The sequence below is a fragment of the Centroberyx gerrardi genome, chromosome 2 (genome assembly GCF_048128805.1).
Source record: "Centroberyx gerrardi isolate f3 chromosome 2, fCenGer3.hap1.cur.20231027, whole genome shotgun sequence".
Lineage (NCBI taxonomy): Eukaryota > Metazoa > Chordata > Actinopteri > Beryciformes > Berycidae > Centroberyx > Centroberyx gerrardi.
Genome location: NC_135998.1, coordinates 11,894,036 through 11,919,354, shown reverse-complemented (window position 1 = coordinate 11,919,354; position 25,319 = coordinate 11,894,036). Strand labels below are relative to the sequence as shown.

The following is a 25,319-nucleotide window of genomic DNA, read 5'->3' as shown; positions in this document are numbered from 1 at the left end:
AGAACGTACGGTTCAGTTTGGGGTGTTGACAAAGCCACAAATCGGGCCCATATATCAGACTAGTCACTGTCACAGCCAGGACCACAAGTCTCTGTCCTGCGTCTGTCCTCTGCCGGCCCAGCCAAGGTATTCTTTCCCCAGGCAGCCAGACACCTCGCCAGTCTGCCTTTAGTGTGCACGTTGTCAGAAAAAGAATTAACCGTGTACCTGCAGCTTTAAATATTAGATGTGGAGATTGCTGGCCTCATTTAGTCCCAGCCTGTGCCCAGATACGTAGGCAGACTAGATGCCTCTCCCTGGGCAGATGGTAGAGCTATGTCCACGGTACGAAAACACCTGCCAAGTGGCACATGCCAGTAAAATTTCTAACACGACGAGAGAAAGAGCGCTGCGTGGGTTCTTCTGTATCTCCAATGGACAAACGCATATGATCAGGTGGTTTTCGGGAATGGGCATTAAATAATACAAACAAAAAATAGCAAGGTCCCTCTGAATATGTTTAAGAGAGAGGCTTAATGTGGATGACAGTCTTGTAAAAATGTCCGAGGCACTCTGATTAGGTGGAAAACAATTAAAAGAAAAACACCAAGGTGGGAAATTATTGTAATATTATTGAAAACAAACTGAGATTACTGCCATCATAGATTACTGTTGTGCAATGCAATTGTCAGTTTGTTTATTTGGTTGTTATAAAGCATATAACAGTTATAAAGCAGCTAATTAACTGGCTGGCTAACTAAGCGATTGCCTGGTCCTAACCACTCTGACTTTCTTTGATGTTGCTCACAGTGCTAACATCACTATTGAGGAGGCAGGTGTTGTTGCGATTGAAGCATTTTCTTTCTGATTCATTCTGTCACTCAGTGATTTAAGCCCCCGTTGTCTGCAATATGTACAATGATTACACCAGCAGCCACTCAGCTGATGTCAAGAGAGAAAATGTCAAAGAATGCGAATGTTACAGCTGATTAAATTTTTAAAAGTTTATGTAGACTGTGTGGGCAGAAATGTCACTTTACAACAAGTACAAATTCATTTTAAAAGTAACAGACGAGGAAGCAAGGGAGGGCTTGGGAGGTGGTGTGAAACTTTTCAATAATTGCATTGAAGACCAGTGACCCAATGGAAGGCTGACAAACCACAGGGACGCTGGGATCGATTCCTGTGGTCAGGCCTTAATATTAATTAAAGCAAGACCCAACAACAGCTCAGTCTAACATAGATACACACTTGGACAGATAAAGATTGGACATAGCCCTGCTGTAGTCAGACCACCACTACTAATGGAATTACAGTACAACCCAGTACCTCTAGAAGGGAAACACTTAAATAACTTATACAAAACTGAGAACGTCGCCTGTGCTAGTACAGTGAGACAGTGTGGAAAAAAGCATTCAATGTAAAGTATGTACTGTATTATAGCATAGCCCCTATATATTCAGACATGAGACATATAAACCTGTAACTCTGTCTAGATTGATACACATCAGGTGTAATCTTAACTTTTCTATTGACCTTATAGGACCTCTCATACTTTATTAATATGTGCATGACAAGCCAGCTGTTCAGTCAAATGTATGTGAAATAGCATTTTTTAATAGAAGACTTAAGGTGGATGGGTTTTATCCAATATGAAACATCTGATGCACCTGATATTTATAATATAGTAATGATCTTACAATAAAAACTCAATGACTTATTGATTATTCACATATTTTGTGCATGATGAATGAACAACCCATAGCTGTTCAGTCAAATGCATAATTTCACTGAATCAGCATTTGATGACAGATTTTGACCAAACCGCTAGAGCTAGTTGGCTTGTCATGCACATATGGCGTGAATAATGTGATCTGGGTTGAGGTACAGAGCTGTGACTGAGTGATGTGTTTAATATTCAGCAATCCGGGCTACTGTGTTAGCCATTTGATGGTTAGGCAGCGGTTGTTGCTTTAATCTGGGTTGTTGACAGTAGATGGGAGTCCCTGCAGTCTGGGCAAGCTGAGTTGGCATATTTTATGTAAAATGAGTGAGTTTGCTTCTGAATGGGGTTAGTCTTATAATCTCAGCAATATGGGTATTAAATTGGCCACCCCAGACCATATCAATGAGTATCTTTGAATGACAACGAAGTGAAATGCAAATTGTGCAACAGTAAGTTATCATACCATAAGTCAACAACAACAATGCACTTGCATTTAAAAGCAAAGCATCCAGCCATCCATAGCTAGCTTTGCTAAGGCAACCTGCGGGTGCCAAATTTAATCAACACAAACAGCTGCATCCATTAGGTGCAACAACCATTGGGTGTAACAAAGTGGAAGAGGAATATAGGCTTCGTTCCATAGCTGCCCAGATAGCTGCTATGTCTTAGATTAATGGGCATCACTGTGCAAACTCCCTACAGTGAAACACACTGAATAAAATGTTTATCTAGTTTCCAGTGGCCTGTACCATGATTATCTTATGCAGAGAGAGGTAGATGATCGAGGAAGGGTGGAAGTATTTTACTGTGTACTGGTGTGTTGTGGATGGAATGGTGGAGGGCATGTGGTGCTGTTGTAAACAAATGTAACATGGTCTCCCACTCCTTGGAAAGGATGAGGAACTCAAAATGAATCTTTGAATTTTGCTAGCATTTGATTCCTTTCCACTGTACTCTCATCCAGTGCTTTTTTATGATTTATGAGAATTAATCCCACACTTCCATTTGTCTGAATTTCTCTTCAAATGCACAGAAGAAGTAGAGCCGGAGGATAGTGAGGAACCGTTCGTAGCCCCCCCAGGGCTGGCCATCCCTCCCGACGTGGAGCTGGTGAGTGTTGATATCCCACTGCTTCCTGCTCATATACAACTCTGGAAAAAATTAAGACATCACATCAAAATGTTCAGTTCCACAGTTTATGTGTATGTGTCTGTAAAATCTAATGTGATATTCTTTTATGAACTATTGACCACATTTCATTGTAATTCCAAACAAAAATATTGTTGTTCAGAACATTTATTTGCAGAAGATGACAACTGGTCAAAATACAAAAACAAAACATTTACAATCTGATTATACATTGAATAATGCAAACTAAACAAGCATTGGGCCTGATGGTCGGTGCAGACTATCCTTTAGTGTGAATGGGCTGAAGACTGCAGACTCTGTTTATCCCGACGCAATGTTTTTCAAACATGTTTGATTTTGTTGGGCAGTCTGGTCAGGCTGTCTAGATTGAAGCGGTACAGGACTCATCAAGACTGAAATCTGAGAGTGACACCGGCAACAGCCGGATAGGAGTTTAGATGCGGGGGAAGAAAAAGAAAATGAACCAGAAGAGAAGTCACATATACAACGACCACTCACATAGATAGTTTATATCACCAAGATTCCCAATTCCACTTGCTCCATTCTTGATAAATTGCTATGCAGTTTCATTTGGAGAAGTAAATCTAATATGAAATAGTATAAAATCGCAGCATTCCTGGATCACATCCACATAAGTATGCAATTACAAATTCTAATGAGACGTTTCATACAAAATTGTGTAGCAACTAAAATAGAACATAGCAAAATCTCATCGAAAACTATTCTAAATCACGTTTCACAGCACCAAATTATATATTTTTTTCTTTTCAAACCCTGCCTAATTTTCCACGTCATTATGTTCGGTACATGTATTCCTTCAGTGCAGTCCAGTGTGTGTGTTCCTTTAATTTACAGCTGCTGCCAGTAGAATTTGAAACTGAATTACTTTGGCGACCCCTTGAGTCCCATTACATCACTGTTGTAAAGACCACTCGCCACTTGTTCCCCCCTCTGCAGACTGCAGAGAGAAGACATAAATGTATACATACGGAAGAGGTGAAATTGTCATAATGCAAACTGAATAATGGAACTGGAATAAACTTGTGTAAGGAGGCGAGTTATTCTTCCTACGGCACAAGATGTGTTCATCAGAAGCCAAATTCACGTCATATCGAGTGATGCTTGCTTGCCTCGTGTTAGCCACATAGCTTTGCAACTGCAGTGGCTGTCTTTGAAAACGTGGAACCTGCATTTCATGTTTTGAGAGAAGAACATTAATGTTTTTTAATAATTTGTGAATAGATGGTATATGTAAGCAAACATTATATCACAAGTAGTTGTTTTTTTTAGGTTTTTCGAGTTGCAATGATTTCCTCTTGCTAGATTGAAAAAAAATAATGAAAATGCATTAAACCTTCCATTGGCTATTTAGGCCAGCACTCCCAGCCTGCTGTTAGTTTGTTCTATCTGGTATAGTTGCATCAGATAATCTTCCCTCAGAACCAGGCCAGTCCAGAACTGATACCCTCTCTGACCCTGCCATCCTCTTTCATCTGCCAGCTTCTTATTCATGAGATGAAATACAGGCTTTTATCTCTCTATGGTTTCTGTTCATACATACTGTATACTGCACTGGCTATGGAAACAGTCAAAATACCCTCATGCATACATATACAACAAAACATGGCTACATGATGTGAATATAATATTAATCTCTGCTCTCTGGATTTTGAAAGAATAGCCAGATAGAGCCAAAGAGAATTGTTTAAGATCATTAAACTAACTAGACTAACATTTAATAGTTTGATCCATAAAGGCTTTGTTCCCTTGTCTCTGAATAAACACTTGGTCTGTATGGTGGACCATGTGGATATAGTTGACAGTCTCCTGCTCAGACACCATAAGACTATGGATTTGTCTCTGTGTGTTTGTTAGTTCAAATCAAGTCACCAGTTTGCTCAGATGTCACCTTCACTGTAAAGCTGCACCGCAAGGGGCAGTAACGGTCACACAAAAATCACGGTTCGGTATGTACCTCGGTTTTGAAGTCACGGTTCGGTTCATTTTCAGTACAGTAAGGGGAAAAAATGCTAAACATAAAATTGCTTGTCGTTTATTATGAACTTTTGTAAACATCAACAATTTATATTTTTTTTTTATAAAATTTTAAATGAAATAAATAAAAATGTATACAATAAAAAATAAAATATATAAAAATAAAATAGAATAAAAAATAGAATACTGCTGCAAACTACTACTAATAAGTTCTCCAATAAATAAAATATTCTAATTAAACAAAATATAAAATATAATAAGAAATATATAAAATATAATAAAAAATATAAATAACTATAATAATCTTTTCTTTTTTTAGGAAATGAACTTTTCCACATTGACTAAAGTGCAGCATTTGTTATTGCTTTGGCCCGATCTGAATTACCAGCGAAAGGCTGTTTAAATGACGAAGGGAGCAGCGTTTGCACTACGCTCGTTTTTTTCCTTGCAGCAGTGATATTCACATGCCGTTTCAAATGAGTTATCAAGTTTTGACGTGTTGCCAGAAACATACCCGATCACTACTGAACAAAGGAGACCTTAACGTTAAGGGAGGGTCTTCTAGCTCTGGCTTATCGTTTGCATTGGCCATGACGTTAGCTAGCCAGAGGCTAGGCTAGGCTAAGCTAAGCGTGCTGTCTGTGTAGTGCGCTCAAAGTGCGAGGCGGAGACTAAACAAACTTCCGGTCCGCCACTTAATATGTTCGTGTGGGAACTCGGATTTGAAGTATGTTCCGCACGCAAAACAAGCCTACTAAGATTGCATTCGGTACACATCTGCACCGTACCTAAAGTCCTCTACCGAAACGGTCCGGTACGAATACGTGTACCGTTACACCCCTACTAGGCAGCCGCACTGCCCTCCATTCATTTTTAATGAGAAGTGGCAAACCGCTAGCGAGCAAGCGGGCGGTGCAGTGGGAAAAGTTGAAATCAGTGAACTTTAACCCTGGTAACCAATTAGTGTAAGTTCTCCCCATTGCCAAATATTAATTCCTTGTTCCACATTCTCATCATTGAGGAGAAGCTGATGATCGCTGCGTGAACACGGCGGTATCTCCTTAGATAAATGGCTGCAGCAACAGCAATGATTTTCCTCAGTTGAGCCATGGCAGAGAATAATAAAAATTAGGCCCTTCGTTTTATAGCCTGCTTAATGCGATCCCATCAAAAATCAAGCGGAGACGCATGCGATATGCCCACAAGCGGTGGATTCTGGAAGGAATTCTGCAGCGGTGCCAGGTGGCCTTGCTGCTTTCTGTCTGGTTCTGCCATTAGGGGGTAGAGAGCATGGAAGCCGTGTCAACAAATGATGGGAAAAGTGAAGGTTATTTTAATTTGGGTGTCAAAAGGGTTCCAGTTTTGGTCTCATGTTTATGCATTATGCAATTTGAAGTGTTCCAGCATTTTTCTTGGGACACTTGATCATAACCAACAAATAGGCTAGTTCTAAAAACTAGGACAACACATTTTGTGTTTTAAAGGGAAATTATATACGGTATATTCTACTATATATGGATCTCACTGTCGGTCGGTCACTCTGTTCACCACTTTTGGTCACGTGGGTGAAAGTGTATCGCAGGGAGTTAGATTGCAGACTCTCAATCGTGAGACGAGAGTTCGATTCACGGCAGGTACGCTTCCACAAAATGCAACGTTGCCGGGCTGTTAGTCTTTTTAAAAAAATATATATTTCTGTTGATTGAATAGAGAGTTAAAACTGCTAGTTGTTGCTTTCTGGCAGGGACAAGAGTAGTAAATGACTTCATCCAGAAGGCTTTCATACTTAATGAACGCTGCACCTTACTCAAATGTCTCTTCTGGCCTTTAAACTGTAGTGCAAAATCTGAGGGTCCTGTCCTGTTCACTATTCCCATAGTGCTGTCTTTTCCTCTCAATGTATTTTTAGTGTAAGTGGGATTAAAGGTGAAGTATTCGATGACAACCTCTTTTTTTTTTTACCAGAGGGGATAATGTCTTGTGATTATTAATATTGAATACAAACAAAGGCTTGTTTTTGAGCCTCAAAGCACAGTGCTCTTTTCACCTCTCCGCTGCTGGAAAGCCTTTTATTCAATGTAGCCTTTCAGGGGGCTGACATGCTTTATGAATATTGCCCATTAGTTAAGTATTGCTTGGGGTCTTTGGTGCAGCAAAGCTTTTGCCCAGCTATAGGTGTCGGGGAGGTTGTGCTCTTTTTGTATATCATAACTCCATAAGAAAGCAGCACATCCTCCTTTTTTTCCTAATGGCTGGATTCTTTATCACTGTGTAGAGGCTCCTTGCATCCCAGGAAGTCCTTGGTGGGTTAGAACACAATAATATTCTGTTAGTGTTGGACACCCCCAGTTCAGCGCCAGCCTCTAGAAAGGTTATTATCTATTATTCATGGTTTTCATCTTGATGAGAAATGTGTGTTATTTTGGAGATTGCGGCTCTTCTCTGTACTCTCTAGGTAATGACAATGATTCATCATTGAAAGCACACAGGGGAAACAATAATGAATGAATAATGGACCATTTCTTGTTCCACTGATTTCCATCTGTGTATATTTTCAGTTGAGTTAATGTCATCACATTGAACATGAGAGTGCTTGGCATGAGAGTGCTTCAGAAACAAAATAGCTTGTGTCCTTAGTATGAAGAATCTATCATTTGTAAACTGCTTTGTAGCATAGTATTCTGTGCAGCAGTCGGGCTTACACACTCTATTCCACTGATGTTTTTTTTTTTTTTGTGTGTGTTTTGGCTTGAGCTTTAAAGTTTGTTTTCTACATGGAAAAATTTCCAAAAAATAATACTTTTTCACAAACTAAGCACTTTGTCTTTTTTCAGAAACGAAGAAACTAATCATGAAATCAGTGTTTCAAGGATAACATAGTCAGTAATTGATATCCGCTCCGCTTAAAACGTCTTTGTTCTCATTCCTTGTCTTTTTTCCAGCCGGCAACCACCAAGACCCATGCCATCATTGAGAGGACAGCCAACTTTGTTAGTCAGCAGGGGGCTCAGTTTGAGATCGTGTTGAAAGCTAAGCAGGCCGGCAACTCCCAGTTTGACTTTCTTCGTTTTGACCATTACCTGAACCCTTACTACAAACACATCCTGCGGGCCATGAAGGAAGGTCGATACCACCCAGCCTCTACTAGCAAGCAAGAGCAGTCGCAGGGTGAGTTATAGAGAGCAGTCAGTGAATCCATAGCTGCTACATGCATACATGGACACTGGAAGTTTCATATAACTAATGCATAAATTTCAGATCTATAATACATGAGTAATCGTACAGAACAGAGGAATATAATTCATTTACATTTTGCATTATTAATTGTAATGTTAAACATTTGTTCATACGTGTATTGTTCATTTCTTCTTTCCTTCCTTGTTTGCAATTTCTTTGCAGATTCCAATTCTGATGATTCAGATGAGGATGGGGATGGCAGCTACCTCCATCCCAGCCTGTTTGCCCCTAAAAAGAGCTCTCGCCTGGAGGAGCTGATGAAGGTAATGTAGTGGGATATGGGCCACTCTCAGTGGAACTTTACCTCTCCCACACAGTTATTACTTTAAACAAGGCTGCTCATCTGCAGAGCACGAACTGAAAATGCCTTCCGTATATCCTATTCATTATAGACTTCTTCATAGTGGGTCAGAGAGTTCAGCTGGAGCAGTTTGGGCATTAAGTGCCTTGTTCAAGGACACCTTGACAGTAGTTGTTGAGAGAAGGGAGGGTGTCGCTTATTCACTTTCTCCATCCAGATTTTCCAAATCTGGTCTGGGGATTCAAATGTGCTGTATAAATAAAGTTATTATTATTAACTGGTGACAAGCCGGCATCTCTAACCCTTGGCTACCCCGGCCTGCCCTGTGAAATGGAACAAGTGACATTCCCATCCTGTTTCTACTACACTATTATTGTTTCTTGATCATATTACTAGATTCTATAACAACTACATTCTATTACCCCATCTCCATGCTGTTACAATATTCTGTTACTACTTCCACGTATTCATTTGTCTTCAACAGTGCAGTGAGAATGGAGCCTTTGTACAGAAATATAATCAGCTCCTTTTTGTACCAAGCTGTGTAACAATTATCTACCATCCATAGAGGCTTTTCCTCTTCAAATCAACCATACTATTTTTTTTTTTATTAAGGACTCATATTGCGTCTTTTATGGGGTTTAATGACTCACTAATTGTGTCTATAGATCTGAAAATAATTACTTCCAGATTACTGCTAAGCTATTGCATTGCATTCAAAGACATACTAACATTGGGTCTGATTTCATGGCAAGTGCTTTAAATGTTTGTTGTGTGTAACAACACTCCCAACCTCCACCCCATTTTTGCTGTCTTTCTGTACTGTCAACTATCTAACAAGTGACATAAAAATATACTTTTTGAACTTATTTGTTCTAGGTAAACATAATCTAACATTGGGCGTTTTTTAATTTCCTAATTTAATTATAATGCATTGTAAATTGTATTATAATTAAAGAACTTACAAAATAAAAAGTCATTCTGAGTGGTTTGCTCTAAATGAGCAGTCAAAAGCACTTTAATAAACTGGCATATTATCGGCCAATAATAGTAATAATAGTAAAAATTTGCACAGTCTTCAGCTGATGGTTTAAAAATTACTGATTCATATTGAGTTGTGTTTATTCGAATATTGTTGTCACACAGGTGAAACTCAAATTGAGAAACAGGCATAAACGGCCACCTATTGGTATCAGCCAATGTTTTTATAAGCCGTTGGTAATTGGTATTGGCAATCAATTTTCATATCGGTGCATCCCTAATAATCAAAGAAGTAGTACCTTCATCATAGGGCTTTGACAGTTTGTTGAGTTTTGTACAGCTTTATAGTTTTGACAACTTATGCTTATTTGGTGAGTTCAGAATACACAAGAATGTTGTGTAATATACCAGAGTTAATGACTGTAAAAAGTTGCCATCTCTTTTAATCAGCATCTGGTGTAGTCTTAAGTATTTGTCTCAGCAATTCCTCTATTAAAAAAAAATCATAGAAAGGCGTGATAATAAGTCCTCAACAAACTGGCCTTGTTTTGTTGTAGCCTCTGCGAGTCATGGACCCGGACCATCCACTGGCAGCACTTGTACGAAAAGCTAAACAGGAAAGAAATGGTACTGCTGCAATGGCAACCAAACCAGAGGAAGTGGCAGACCCAGCTGCATCCAGCACACCAGCACAGTACACTGCTGACCGTGAGTACAGTTTTTCATTTTTGAGAACAAAGACGAGGCAGCTCTGATATCCAATACCTCATGGATATTTATATTGGCTTTGATGGGGCCCAGTTCAACTCACTTTAGCTCTGGTCCACTTCATTTTGTTCTCTATTTTCTTTTTCATTTCCTTCTCATTTCCTCTCAGACAAGGAGGCTAGCTCTTGTTTGTCTACCACTGAGCACCGAGCTGCTTTGTTTAAAAAAAAAAGCAGCCCTGCATTACAGGTGTTTAAACGGCCTATTTTCTAAGACTAGTGTTGACCACAGGACAGGATTAAACAGGAAATAGAGATCCCCACTACTTAATACTGGTCATGGTCTGGACTTGTTGCAAAGGGATTTTCAAAACCTTCCAGCAAAAGGATATTGAGTACTTAGCTTATACACTTTTCACAGCTTTAGAAGCGGCATTTCTACTTCATCTTATACTTAAATTTGATCCACATTCTGGGCTGTTGAGTTGGATACCCCAACAAACTGGATCTTCCACAGTCCTCATTGAGAGGAGCATTGCTGTTTATTCCAAGCTGAATGCTGGTGGACAGAATCTAAACCTGGTTGTCGACACCAGTAAAGATGTATTCGTGACATTACTTGCTATTTCGAACTTTCTGGCATGCTCACAGTAAAACCGCTTCCCTGGTGTATAGCATAGCTGCCCGTACATGGCAGTTTTTTTGCTTAGATATTATTCACCTCATTCGCATTTCATTTTTAGGGATACACACAAGTATGCTGTTGAACTCTTATCTCATAGTTTGGATGATGAAGGTGTTTACAATAATATTGATTGCTGGGCATTTAACCATGATAGATGTTTTGGGTAGTATTTCTCAAGTGTTAACTCGGTCTCCCTTCTGTTTTTTCTCCATCCAAAAACTGAGAAATTGTCACCACGCTTCACAGAGAGCGCCTGAGCTGAGTTACCTGATGTATCTTAATTAGCACAATTTCAAAAAGTCTGCTCTGAGCTAGACGATAGAGCGGTACTTGGCCCTCATAAGACCCAGTGCTACAGGCTGCCTCCAATTGTTTTTTTTTTAACGAAGAATTAGACTTTGATTTCTCTCCTTGACACAAGTTCCAAGTAAGTAGCCATGTAAAACCCTAGCTGATGTGAATCAAAGACTCCTGCGAGATAGACAACTCAGTGGGATCCTACACCACTGAGCAATGAGGCTTGTATAGATATGAGCAAGGATATGAGCAAGGATTTAGCTTAGACTGTTAGCATGGCAACTTGTTTGCTTCATCATAAATTTGAAAGTCTTTATCAATAAGATCAGTTCCTGGCCCCTCAATGATTCCAATCTTATCAGGCTCAATGTCATTCCCTTCCAGCCTATTGATCTGTCTGCTGGTACCTGTTCCTGAGGCATTGCTTCCTACCCTACAGTAACCTTGAATAAGATGCCAAGAACGTTCAAGTAGACTATTTGAAATACTATGTAAATAAATACATTTCTATCGCCTAAATGTGATACTGTCCATGGTATTGATCATAGATTTTCAAAAGGTTTGGCATAACTTGTCACACTGTTCATCTATTAAAGGTTATTTTATTCCGGTTATTTGCTGCGTTTTGTACAAGCTGGAGAGACTTTTGACTGAGGTAGGAGAGCTGCAGAAATCTAAGCGAGAAGAGATAATGACATGGATTACATTCCCCAGATCACTAAAGGTTAAAAAACGAGTACAACACCACTCTCAAGCTGCTCATCAAAGCTCAAATACGCATCAAAAATTAAAAACATTACAAGTTTCTCGTTACTGGCTGTACATTGGCAGGGCCGAAAAGGAGTATTTATGATTTGGTTTCATTTAGTTGTAGAAAATTATACGACATCCAGTACTTGATATCTGCGAGGCAGTTTTTCAGAGTGGCTAGACCGAAGTGATGATTACAGTACAATGTAAAACCCATGCGTTTCCTGTTCCAAAAGTAAAATAATGATTAGATTTTACAGGCAGATATAACTGTGTGTCGTCGGCATAACAGTGAAAATCTGTGTTATGTTTGCGGAACTGTCCAAGTGGAAGCAGAGCCTATGCTGCCGCAATGAAAAGCTTTTCATACTGTTAATGTTAAACACAGTGCTGTATTGGAATTTTACTATTTATGCTTGCTGTGCACTTTTACATGATATGCTGTTGTGGGTAGAAAGTCTGTGTACAATGCATCCTTTTAATTGGATTGGATCGGTGATTGGCTGATCACTTGGCTAAAAAATCAGTAATCAGACTTGGCCCTGGAAACTGGTGCATCCCTACTTATTATTCAAACAATTATAAAGTCTAATATAGGCTACTATATCTCCAGGTTTCTGTCCAGAAAGACAAGCATGTTGACTTTGTCTGGATTAAGCTGTGTGAAAAGTACATTCCCTGTTATACTTGTTTATACCTGTTTACTTATTCAGAGGCAGCACAAGTGTTTTTGTGTGACTCTGGACACATGCTCTGCATTTGATTGTATTTACATTCCTTGTTTAAATGTTTTTTATTCAAAACTTGTATAAAACATAGTCCCAAATCAGCTGGCTCTCGAACAGGTGCAGTAGCATTTCTGTTTGGCATTAGCTATATATTTTTTCCTTCACTTTTCCCTGAGAAAGACTTCAAAGTTAGTTAAGACTTGCCTGAGGGGATAACAGTGTAATTAGTGCTACATCTGCAACTACTAGCGGACCTGTTGTACACAAGACTTGATAAATCACAAGCATAATGTGCTATTTTAATGGAAAACGGCATGAATATGTTATGACGGTATTGAACATAATATCGTCATAACATATTTTCAGATACCCTTGTATATGATAATATTGGGATACCGCCCAACTCCAGGGTGTAGATATAACTGGTCCATTAATGTCCTTCGAGAAACTAAACTTACCATTTATACCCATTTCACCTTCAGGGAATTTATTTCCAAGATGCCATTTTTACACTTAGTGAATGAAGCAAAACTATTGTATTTCCATTTAATTCAAAAGAGTGCCTGACTAGTGTCCATATGCAAGACATCCATTTATGATGAGTCCCATCCACCCCCACTCGGAAGTTATTCAGCATTCTTCTGCTAAAGTAATTTGTCCATTTATGTGTTCAACCTCCACTGAAACAATTGCTTAAATAAAGCCATGGCCATTGGCCCCTTCTGACCCGTGAGTGTTTACTTGTCTATTACTGCAATTTGTTCATCCCTGAGACAGTTGTGGAGGATGTCCTCTGACCTGGGCTTTGTAGCAGAAGGGAAGCGGTTGCTAAATTGGTCCTAGATGACCTAGCTGCTTAATGCTGTTGGTATACATTGTTACTCATTAAAAGTGGGCTGTTAATTTGCCATCCCTGTTGCTCTACCTGCCTTGTTTCAGTGAGAAAGCTGGTTAACATTTTTGGTTTCCCACTTATCTTTAAATGAGGATAGGGCTTGGATAAGAAGTTGTTCCATTACCTCCTCTGTCGGATTGCTGTCCTGGGTTTGGTATATTTAATCACCTTCCCAGACACTAAAGGGTATGATAGGTATTCTGAAGAGCTGCTGAAGAACTGACATCAGATTCGATGCATGTTTTCCCTTTATTATAGCCAAATGTTTGCTAATATTTGTTTTGTTTCTTTCATTTTACAGCAGTTTGCGACTTTAATGAGAGAAAAAAAACTATAAATGTAGTTATTTTTATTCCGTTAATATCGGTTATCATTTAGAGAGGTAGAGAAAATGGTAAAAAGATGCTGTTAAGTTACAGTGTCAAAAAACAAAAAGCTTTTTAGCCACTGTAGTTCTGTTGGATGCTGGAGTCAGAGAAATACATTGCACAGTTATGTGTAAGTACCTTTCTTGGCTAAGCCACAGACTGTGTGCTTTTTGATGATTAGGGGAGAGAGGTTGAAGGTAAACTCAACTTTCACAGCACCAGCTCCTCTGCGTAATCGTACTCCAAGAACACTCCAGTCAATTTCAGCGGTACATTTACGGTACACAAGGGCATGACTGTGACTCGTGACCCTGTTTACGCTCTTTCTCTATTTTTCTTTCCCTGTTTCCATTTTTCTCCTTTTTCTTTTTCTTCTGCCCTTTTCCTGTTTCTCCCTCCCCATTTATTTCCTCATCTGAGTCTTCATTTCAACTGTGGGCACAATGGAAAAGATTAGCATGTGTCCCTGACTCCTAATCTCTGGACTGGCACCCAGAGGAGCGGAACAAGGAACAAATATCAAGTTTGTAAATTATAACTCCTGCTGTGGGTTTCCATTTCTCTGACTAGAGAAAATTGGATGTGTCATTACAGTCGACCAAGGCAGTGACTAATGTGTTAATATCACGCTGTCTCCCCTTTGACACTGACCATTTATTTTGCATCCTTCCTGCCTTTCCCTGTCTCTGTCTTTGTCTTTTATTTCATCCCTCCCATCTCTCTCTCTCTCTCTCTCTCTCTCTCTCTCTCTCTCTCTCTCTCTCTCTCTCTCTCTCTCTCTCTCTCTCTCTCTCTCTCTCTCTCTCTCTCTCTCTCTCTCTCTCTCATATATGCAAAGCCACAGATCTGGCAGATGCACATGTGCATACAGAGCACATATTGATCTGTATGCTCTGTTCTTACCACTACTAATTAATTAATGATGCAATGGCCATGTTAAGCAGAATGTGAAAACTTGATTGTGAGCATCAATTTTTTTGGCATTGCGTCACAGCAACAGTCACTGGGACAGCATAGCACATAAAAGAATGCAGGTTTTTTTTCGAAAGGCCCACTGCCACCCTAACATGATGAATACCTCTACAGCCCCTGGCTCTAAGTTCAGCCCACAACAACCACATTGCTGTGCTGTGGTCCAGTGGACGATTTTGAGCACGGCCCTGTACACTATGGCTTCTAAGATTCCGAAGCCAGGCTTTCACAGGGACATTTGACTTGGTTTTCTGACGGAGACTAACTTTGAGCTGCCTTTCCATTTTTTCCTGCATTGAAAATGTCATTTGAACACAGTGATTGAGCACAAATGTGACAGTTGGGTTATTTATAGGCTCACTAACCAAGCCTGGTGTGACAGTTTCCATTTCCAGTGGAAAATGACCTTTCCTTGACCTGTTGATGTGCTTTATTGAGTCTGAAATGAGAAGTGAGATTGTAATGACAAGGCTCTGAGCTGAATTTATAAATGATTTTTTATTGTCTTGAATGTGTCATAATTCCACCCCAATTCATCATAGATTTATGTTCAGTCGTGATTATTACACTTCCCTGGCCTACAGAAATCAAAAACCTTCTCTTTAGAAACCTTTCTCTCCTTTTGACATATATGTACAGTATATGTAACAGAACTGTATATTCCTATATTCAATAGCAGAGCTGTATATTCAGACCTGGACATGTTTTACCCATACATCCTAATTACATTAACAGAGCTGTATGTTCATTCATACATCCCACCTACATTAACAGAATTTTTTGTTCCTCCACAAACACAACTAAGACATCAGCATGAATGTGCCTTTGGCCCAAGAGGTATTTCCAGTATGCACATAATGATTTCCTCATTTGTTTACAGCGAATGCGGCGGCAATGTACTACGGGTACTACATGCTTCCAGATGGAACTTTCTGCTTAGCTCCGCCTCCTCCAGGGATAGATGCCAACTCCTACTACAGCAACACTCCCTCAGCTGTGATGGCTCCTCCGGCTTCATCTGGGGCTTTGCCTCCTTTGGGGACCACACCTCCCCCTCCTGACACCATCACCATGGCAGCACCACCCACAGCCCCCGCTCAGGTTACCATCTCTGCTGCTCCTGTCATTACACCAGACACCAGGTAGGAAGTAAGGGGCACCCCTCTATTATAATATTTACTTTTTAAGAGTTTGTCCAATTGGGTTTTTAAAGTTTAATTTCATTTGTATTATTTTATTATGATTATTACTGCTGTATTGCCCATAAAGTACTTTTTAAAATTCTTTCGATAATTTTGGTAGAGATGTTTTCCCTGGATTAATCACAAATTAAAAAATTCTCAGCATACTAATTGTATTCACTTTAACAAGCTTAGAGGCATAATGAGTAGTGTTTGCTCAGTCAGGGGAGTCCAATTGGTTTCATTGTGCCAGGCATGGAGAATCAATGTCTTAAATGTTAGACCCAGGTGAGAACAGAGCACATCATTACAATATAACATCTGTCATTCTCCACACAAACAGTTCAAAGGCCCAAGCTCCAGTTCCCACACCAGCACCGTCTGCCATTATTCCTCCACCTCCTGACATCCAGCCAGTCATAGACAAACTGGCCGAATACGTTGCAAGGAACGGTGTCAAGTTTGAGACCAGTGTCCGTGCCAAGAATGACCCACGGTGAGTAGTCCGACCAGAAATCAGGTCTTTGTTTTTTTAGGCATTCTTATTCAGTAACTATTTATTTTCACAGAGTGTAGAACCTCTTCATCCTCCTCTGGCTCATCTTTTATGGGTGTCCACCTCTCATCTCATATGTGTGCTTGCCTCTGTTCACTGCAGGTTTGACTTTCTGCAGTCCTGGAACCAGTACAACACCTATTACGAGTTTAAGAAGAATTACTTCATGCAGAAAGAAGGAATAAGCTTGCCAGAGGTAACATCAGCTTTATGTGTGTGCGTGTTTGTGTGTGTGTGTGTGTGTCTGTGAGAGAGAGAGAGGGACCCTCTCCCTCTTCCTTGGCCACTTCTCATTCCTGTCTCCTCCCCCTTGACACAGGATGTGTTTGGTACTGTTTTTGTTTGACAGATTATACACCCCAAGAGGATTTGATCATTCTTTGGTAGGGATGTAGCAATATATTCAGCTAAGTGTTTGATTCAATACACAATACTGGGTTCACAGTTCAATATTATCACAATATTTTGAGCAAAATCTGCATGAAGACAATTATGACAAAAAAATCCTGTTTTATCACTGAGGAAAAAGAAAAAGAAAACAAAACTGCAACCTGTAAAACAGCGTGACCACAGGCTTCTGTAAGTTAAATTTCAAACTTTTTAAGACCTTTTTCATGCCAGTTAAAATAAAATGCAAGATTTCATAAAAAAAACCCCAAAACAAACCAAACAGTGAAGTATATATCTACCACCAGAAAAATAATGCAATGAAGAACAGCTACATGTTTAAGACCTCTAAAATCATATTTAAGACTCAAATGCAGCATTTAACCATATCAACGAATGGAGTTTTTCATTATGCTGTTGTTGTACATGGAGCTCCGTGTTGCTAGTATTACCTGTCAGGTAAAGGTCTCTTACAATACTGGCAAACAGTCTTTGTCTTGTCAGTTGTCTTGTTGCTTGTTGTTTTCCTCCTTAATTGGAAACCCAAAATTCTGCCACACAGCAGACTTAAAACTAGATGGAGCATCTTCAGTTTTAGTTTTGCTTGAGTCCATCTTGTAGCCCACTATGTCTACACAGTAGTGAGTTAAGCTGGGCTCACCAGAAGTGTGATAACCCAAGCTAAAACTTGCTAGCCTTGTGCTCTCTGGCTTTCAAACAATACAAAAGAGAAAAGACCATTCTGAATATAATTTCTTAGATATTAGATTGCAGCGGAAATAGTGAATATTTTTTCAACTCTACAATGCATATCGTCAAATTTTTGTTTTACGAAATTTCGTGGCACAAACTTTTGTTACATCTCTATTCTTCAGTCAATGTTGCCTATCATTTCCCTGTATTTTCTTTGAGTAACACCTTCAAGAGGGTGTGAAGAATTTGTCAGACGTGTCTCTCTTGCATTCATGTCTAAGACCCATGTGCCTCTGCTTGTGTGTTTACATGTGGTTTGCTCTTCTGCTGATTGCCTCTCCAGAGGAAAACTGTGTATTGATTGTAAAATTAGGCCCAGAGGTTATTAGAGAAATCAAGAAATATAAGCACTAATCCATAACCTCAAAACTAACCTCAAACTATGATTTTTAGTGAATGTAAAAATGCATCCACTCTCGTAAAATCAATTGCTGCTTAGGTGTTAACAACAAAGGTGAACATGTTTGATTATTTCACACACACAAAACACTACAGATGTTCATGATGAATGAATATATAATGTCCTTAACCAGTCCCTTTTGACAAAGGCTCACTAAAGGTTTTACTTTATGTAGTGAGATGCCTTGTGTTGTTTCTCAAGGCTGCTGTCTGAGCTTGGTGTGTGATGATGATGATTTATTAGTCCATTAGACAATTCTTTTTGGATAATACAGCAATCAGATAAGAACACAAGAAACAAACACAAGGCACACCGCGGAATTAGAAATGACATACGAAATGTCATTGACTGCCCTCCCTCCATCCATCCAATCATCTTTCCCTCCCATTACTCCCTTGTCTTTGACCTTGCTTGTCTGCTTTCCTCCTTCCCTCCTCCTCTCCTCCTCTCCTCTCCTCTTTCCTTACCTCCCTCACTCTCACTCTTTTCCTGCCTGTCTCTTGACTCCCTTGACCCACCCACCCCTTCCTTCCTACCTGTTGAGCTGACTGGTTTAGCCTTAGTGTACATTAGAACCAGCTATGCTACTTAGCTCATTGGTTATTGGTTATTGCTAGTAGGTTTTAATGAGTAGCCCTTGGATATTAAGTGCAACAAACCAAAATACGGAAAGGAGCCACCAGTAATGCAAAAATATAAATATTTCTTGGGTACCTGAAAATATATGTGGAATCCCAATTATACAGGCACAAAATAATGAGACAGCTGTGAAAGAATACACAGTTACAGACACACAACGTGTTTTGCCGTGGCTTCTTCATGTGAATTAACCCAGTGTCAGCCAATACTTTTGGTGCACACTGTGCTAATTTTTCTTGGATTTAGTCTTGTTTTTTCACACTTTACAGAGTCAATAGAAATGTTATTTGCAGGTACGATCTAAATCATTATTATAGTAGTACAGTAGACATTTGCATCTATTCTTTAACCTTTTGTTTTTCCTTCCTTTGTTGTGCTGTACCAGAATTAAATTGCGTATGACATTATTGTTTGTGGTCATTTGCAGTGGGATGTGCTTATGCAGGCACCTGCCATACTCCTATTTTCCAACGCTCAAAATAAATACATGATACCCAGAAAATTTAAAACGGAGCATGTGTAGCTTGATGTTCAAAGCAGAGGTGGACATTTTCAATTATTTTCAGAAATCATGCTTCTAAATGTCACTTTGCTGCACTGTTGGGGAGTACATGTGCTCCTAGGGGAAAAATTACACAGACAAAATATCAGCCTAATAGAAAATACAATAGTGTCACCTACAGTTTGGTTAAGTTTCTTTGTTTAGTTTATCAACAGAAATGATTGCTTGCCATCTCTGAAGCATTACAAATGCAATTGTGTTGATCTGTGTTGAAGGACAGGCTCTAGAGATGATATAGCCTAATATATGCTGTTGATTTTTTGAAAGGTTGTTTTTAAAACACCTCATTTCGAATGAGTGGTCTTTGTCATCTGGTTAAATGAAAGCAAGGAGTCTCACTTGCTGCTTGAAATTGATTTGGCCTCATAAATATGTAATTGTAAACTTGATCTCAATTTAAGTAGAGGTGTGCCTGTGTGTGAATTAATAAGTGTCTCTGTCTGTGCCAGTGTTAATGTCTGTGCTGCTATGTATGTCCAAATCTTCAACCAATATAATGACGCAAATTAGGCAGTTGGACAAATTGGATGGCAGGTGAAGACGAGGCTTACGCTTCATGCTGTAGATCCTGTTTTTATTGGGACTGCCATGCTCCTTGGTTAGGGTGAACTCATTCTTTTCAATCCGGAGCTGCCTCCGATTAGCAGTTCTGGCTGACTAATTTGGCACAAGCTTCCCCAGAGTACGCAGCACTCACTTTCTGTCAGTGTGGGTTTCCATTGGTTTTATTGCCTCCACCTTTGAGACCTCTGGCTGCACCCCTTTTGAGGCCAATTTATCCCTTAGGTAGAGGATTTCCCCCACACAAGATTGACACTTGGACCTATTCAGTTTTAGTCCATTCTGCCAAACTCTTTCCAGGACCTTTTCCAAGCTATGATTGTGCTCAGTGACTGTAGACCCCCAGACAATCACATCATCAACATACACCTTGCCCCCCTCTAGGCCTTCAATGACATGTTCCATGGTCTTGTGAAATGTCTCAGGGGCTGAACCTATATCAAATGATAGCCTCTGATAAAAAATATCAGGCAAAAGCCATGTTAATGTATAAAGTTTGAAGCTTGCCTCATCCAACCTCGCTTTCCAAAATCCACTTGAAGGATCCAATTTTGTCTTAGCATCTTCTGTGAGAGTAATTGAATTAACAAGAGGCAATGTGCTAAACCCACCAAATACATCATCATATCTTTTTACAATGTTTCCACAAGTTTAACACACTCTGATTTACATGAGTTATCAGTGATTGTCAGTGATGGTGTGTACGCTTTTAACTAGGACCAGATTTAAACATGCTTTATCCCTCAAAGGAGATTCATGGCCTTCAGGCATGACCACATGGAGAAGATTATAACAACCAGTTTTCCCCTTTACTTTGAACCTACATACCCTTCGAGACTAGATTGCTTGGCCATTGTAAACTCTCAGAGAAGTTTTCATTCTGTTTATGCATGGTATGTAATTCAACACCTTGAATTCACTCATTTTTATGAAATTGGCCTTGGCCCAATTATCCAACTTCATAGTCAGAATTGTTCCATTGACCAACGACGGTGCAACACATGGATCATGACAAACAGAGTTAATCTGAACATTTGATACATCTGAGTCATTTTGGTTCAGTTTACCATCCTCAGACCATTTTGCATATTTGTTTTCATCCAGCCGTTTATCCTCCTTACATTTGATTGATATGATTGCCCTCTGTCATTTAGTGTGCGTGGCTAGCATGCTTGTCCTTCCTCATTTGCCAGCTTTGCCAACTCATAATCATCACATTCTACAGTTCCAACAAATAAATCACCAGACTCCTCCTCTTCAATGGTATGAATATTTTGTTTCACTGATTTATCTTTGGTAAAACATTCTTTGCCAAAGCATTTACATTTGTTACTAATTTTACCATAAGCAGGGATATTTCTATGCTGGCGTTTCATGGCACATCTCGCCGTTTTGAATCCAAAATAGACCACTTACGTGATTCGTGCAGATCCGATGAGAATTTTTTTTTTTTGGGCGGGGGGGGTCGAGCCTGCCTACTCAAAGTGACTTCCATAGAAAGACAATGGAGCACGAACATCTGATGCTGTGGATGCGCGTTTGGATGTGCGTGCATCGACTGTCAACAAAAGGCAGCAAGCGCCTATAGAAATGGAGCCAATCAATTTGCTAGTCACAACTTGGCGACTTTGTCACTAGATTTAGCGACTTTTCAGAACCCCCTGACGACTTTATTTCTGAAAAGCGACTAGCGACAAATCTGGCGACTTTTTCTGACCATGGGGAACAATGTTGAAGTGTTGAATCCCAAAGCATTTGCCAATAAATTGGTACGGCTGATGCCGGTTTGCTCTACTTGCTTGTCATCCAGAGAGGTCTAATGATCACAGCGCTGCGAGCGGAGACTGTAGGTTATATATTGATATGCAAATTAGCATATGACGTCATCCGGCGACTTCTAGCGACTTTTTGAGCAGCCAATAGCTACTTTCCTTGGAAACAAGTTGGCAACACTGGTATAATTGTAATTAGTTGTGTACCTGGTGGGGCTGCCCTTTGTTAATTTTCTTTGTAAATGTGAGCATATCATATGTAAAGGTACATTTGCACTTGATAAATTAATACTTTGTACTTTATTTTGCTCAATCTTGTAATTCTGTTAGCTTGTGACCAGCACCAGAGTAATCCTAAAAGTCATCACAAATGAGCATTTAGTAGCTTATTTTTCAAAAAAAAATCTCCGGGGGAGCATACCCCCACACCCCCCTAGCGGGTCTGTGTTTTTCTCTGCTCACGCATCCTTCTCACCTTTTTCACCCCTAACCAGTTTGCATGCCTGACATCTGTTAGAATCATAAAATTTGTCACTGTCACAGATTTATATTGTCTTTGCTCCACTCACCTTCTTTTGTCCTTATCAACCACACCAATAATAGCACTCTCTTCTTCAATCCCTGTGCTAAAAGTGGAGGTCACGCTAAATGTTTTCATATCTAGCTGTGCCAGTTCATTTGCATGACATATTTTGATTGCCGTCTCAAATGTGAGGTCATTCTCTCGAGCAAACACTCCATCACTTTTGAATCATTAACACCAAACGCAGCTTTATCCCTTAGTGTTGAGATAGACAGCTCACAAAAAATGCAATTCTGTGCTGTAAATCTAAAGTGTGGAAGAAATGCGTCAAACCTTTCTTCTTGTTGCTACATGCGGCAGCAAAACACATACCGTTCATAGGTCTCGTTCTTCTCAGGGGAACAATATGCATCAAAATGTTTTACAACTTCCTGGAAATTATTTTTAGCTTCATCATTATAAAACTAGATTGCATTATAAATATTGATCGCCTTCGGTCATACTACTGCGGAGGAGAAGAGCGACTTTATGCTCGCCTGCTTCCTTGTCCACTCCAATGGCCGACAAGTACAGCATAAAACACTGTTTGAAAGTCTTCCAACTCTTGTCCACATTACCTTCTAGTTGTAAACCCTCAGGAGGTTTAACTGCATTCATATTGAATTTGTTCACTGTACAAACATAATCAGTTCACTCCTGGGGCCTGTCTCACGTAGCAGGATTAGTGAATCAATGAGCTAACTTTGGACTTAACCCTGGTTTCGGAGCAGGTTATGTTCAGGCTATTGGATCCAAGTTGAAAGTTGAATTCAATGGCCAAGTAAGTGTGGGAACCTTGTGTATTACCAGAATATAAAGTTCATTCATGGTTCCAAAAAGTATAGCACAGCTTCAGGGTTTTCCAGGCAGATTAAATGGACTAAACTGTCCAAGTCCATTTGGAGGAGTATGTTCAGTGGTATCCCTCTTTAAGTTGTTTACCATATAATTTACCATGATAATGTCGATGAGACTCGTCAAGCATTCAATATATGAGAACTGTAGTGTGGTTGAATGACAGACAAGGCAAAAAATAGAATGCACTGTGGTACAGTCTATGTACATTGGTAGTATTAGCGTATGTCAGTGACATACCCCATTTGGACTGCTTGTTAGCAGCAAGAGGTTTCCAGCAGGAACTCACAGTTTCAACCAACAGCTGACTTGGGAGCCAATATTTTCTGCAGCCCAAGTATTGAGTAACTGAAAGAAATTCCTGCTTAATGGATTACATGTATGCCAAATGGAAGAGTGGCTCCTAATGATTCCGAAAATACGCGCTACAGTTCTAATATATTGGCTTGACAAACACACACAAGAAATATGAATGTAAGAATCATAATTAAACTGTGTGAGTGACATTCATTACTTTATCTTGCTTAGGACTGAGTATTTTATTTTTTACTTTTCTACATGTCAAAATCAAGAGCTGAAGGACATGTGCAGCCACGCTTGAAGCTGTTTCCAAAGACACTCCAGAGAGATGTGCTTACGCATAACATTACAGAAAGCTGTAACACATAAACTCCAAGTCTCATCCACATTATCATTGTTAATTTATATGACAAAATTAACATTTCTGTCATTCAAGCACACTCGAACTTTAATTACAATATTTCCAGCATTTGAGGGAAGCAACCGTTTGCTACTGTTGTGACGGTTGGCACGGTGCAGAACAAGTGCAGCAAATCTAGGAGATAATGAGGTAAATATTGGACTTTTGGACCCACATTGATTCTTTTTGCTGTTTTTGGAACTCTAAAGAAACGGTAAAAAAGGTTGTTGCGCAGCTACTCGAGTTCTCGCAGCTACTGTTCAACATTCTTAATGATCAGTAAGAGGTATCGTTAGTGCGGTGGCTTATCGATTCTGGTGAATTAGGCAATTTGGAACCGGGACTAAATTGGAACCAGTTCTCAATACCCAGCCCTAGTGAAGGTGGTTGTGTAGTCAGACAGCCTTCTTTATTCAAGCTGGTAAACAAAACATGAGAGGTAGGTGGATGGTCCCACAATCTAAAACGTCCTGTGTTGTGCTGCAGTCAATTCCGTCATGGAACAACATATTTTGCCAGTCTAAAATGTTTGTTTCCAAAACCGGGGCCAGTAGGATTGGCAAGTGTTTTGTGGTCACCCCCTGTGTCCACACCTGCTCCGTTTCTCCACTAGCCGCCATTGTTGAAATACTGTCTCCCTTGTTTTCGCACAGAAAGCAGCCCTGTTTGGGAATAAGCCAATCAAACCAATTTATCCTGGCCTCTGTCCGTTTCTACTGAAATAGCTTTCCTTCATGTGAAATCCTCACAAATACACTACATTTCAACTACTGAAATAAATGTGTGCGAGTGGTATATGTGAGAACGTTTCACTCGTGTATATGAGCATAATACATTTCAGTAGTGTTTATGAGAGTGTTTCAATAGTGTATGCGAGAGGTTTTCAATATTGTATGTAAGAGTGTATATGTGAGGGTTTCACTCACAGATCAATCAATAACCCAAATAATAATCAGTTAAAGTCCTAGTTTATGCCTTGACCTATTATAAGCTCTATCAGATTTCAACTTTCAATCACTGCTATTTCCTGTAAATTTGTCATTATGTGAATGTAAAATCTTGCACCATCTGAGCGAGGTGAAGTAACCAGTCCCTCATGTGAGGGGCGAGTCTTTTAAAACTGAAATCATTTTTCAGTGGAGACGGTAATCTTACTGCTTCCTGAAATCCTCTGCTTTTTTCCCTAGAGGCTGTTGATGTTTTCTGGAAGCAATCCACTCTCTCTTTTTCTGCCTCTCCTGGGTTTTCTCATTGGCATCCTTTCATATGGTTGGCGTTTATATCCTCCTCTCATTATCTGTCTCCCATCATCAACCCCACTCTCCTCCACACCTGTATGAAGTTCTGTTTAGCAGCAACCGCAGCCAAAGTTCAGATGTGGGGAGAGATTGTCTCAGCATTCACTGCCCTTACAGTCAACCTTGAAATTAGCTGCTCTCTGTGGCTGATATGCCTGCCATGTTGAAATGAGAGAAAGGCTGATCCAAAAGGTTGAAATGGTGGATGAGAGACGGAGAGAGGACAGTGAAGAGAGAAAGTGGCAGGGGAGTCAAATTAGGGTAGATGTAGCATTCTCACTGGGCAGCAGAGCAATACTGGCCTCTGTCAGTTGTGTCTGTTT

General features: G+C 39.8%; 1 protein-coding gene across 3 annotated transcripts in view; it reads left to right on the top strand.

Moving 5' to 3' along the window:
- Window positions 1-25,319, top strand: part of sfswap (splicing factor SWAP) — a 115,787-nt gene that overhangs the window by 9,841 nt on the left and 80,627 nt on the right. For all 3 annotated transcript variants that reach the window (XM_071914674.2, XM_071914677.2, XM_071914676.2), the window contains 7 exons: window positions 2,739-2,815; window positions 7,792-8,017; window positions 8,249-8,349; window positions 9,926-10,076; window positions 15,651-15,912; window positions 16,295-16,447; window positions 16,610-16,703. In XM_071914674.2, the coding sequence (XP_071770775.1) occupies window positions 2,739-2,815; window positions 7,792-8,017; window positions 8,249-8,349; window positions 9,926-10,076; window positions 15,651-15,912; window positions 16,295-16,447; window positions 16,610-16,703 (1,064 nt within the window). The remainder of the gene's footprint in view (window positions 1-2,738; window positions 2,816-7,791; window positions 8,018-8,248; window positions 8,350-9,925; window positions 10,077-15,650; window positions 15,913-16,294; window positions 16,448-16,609; window positions 16,704-25,319) is intronic.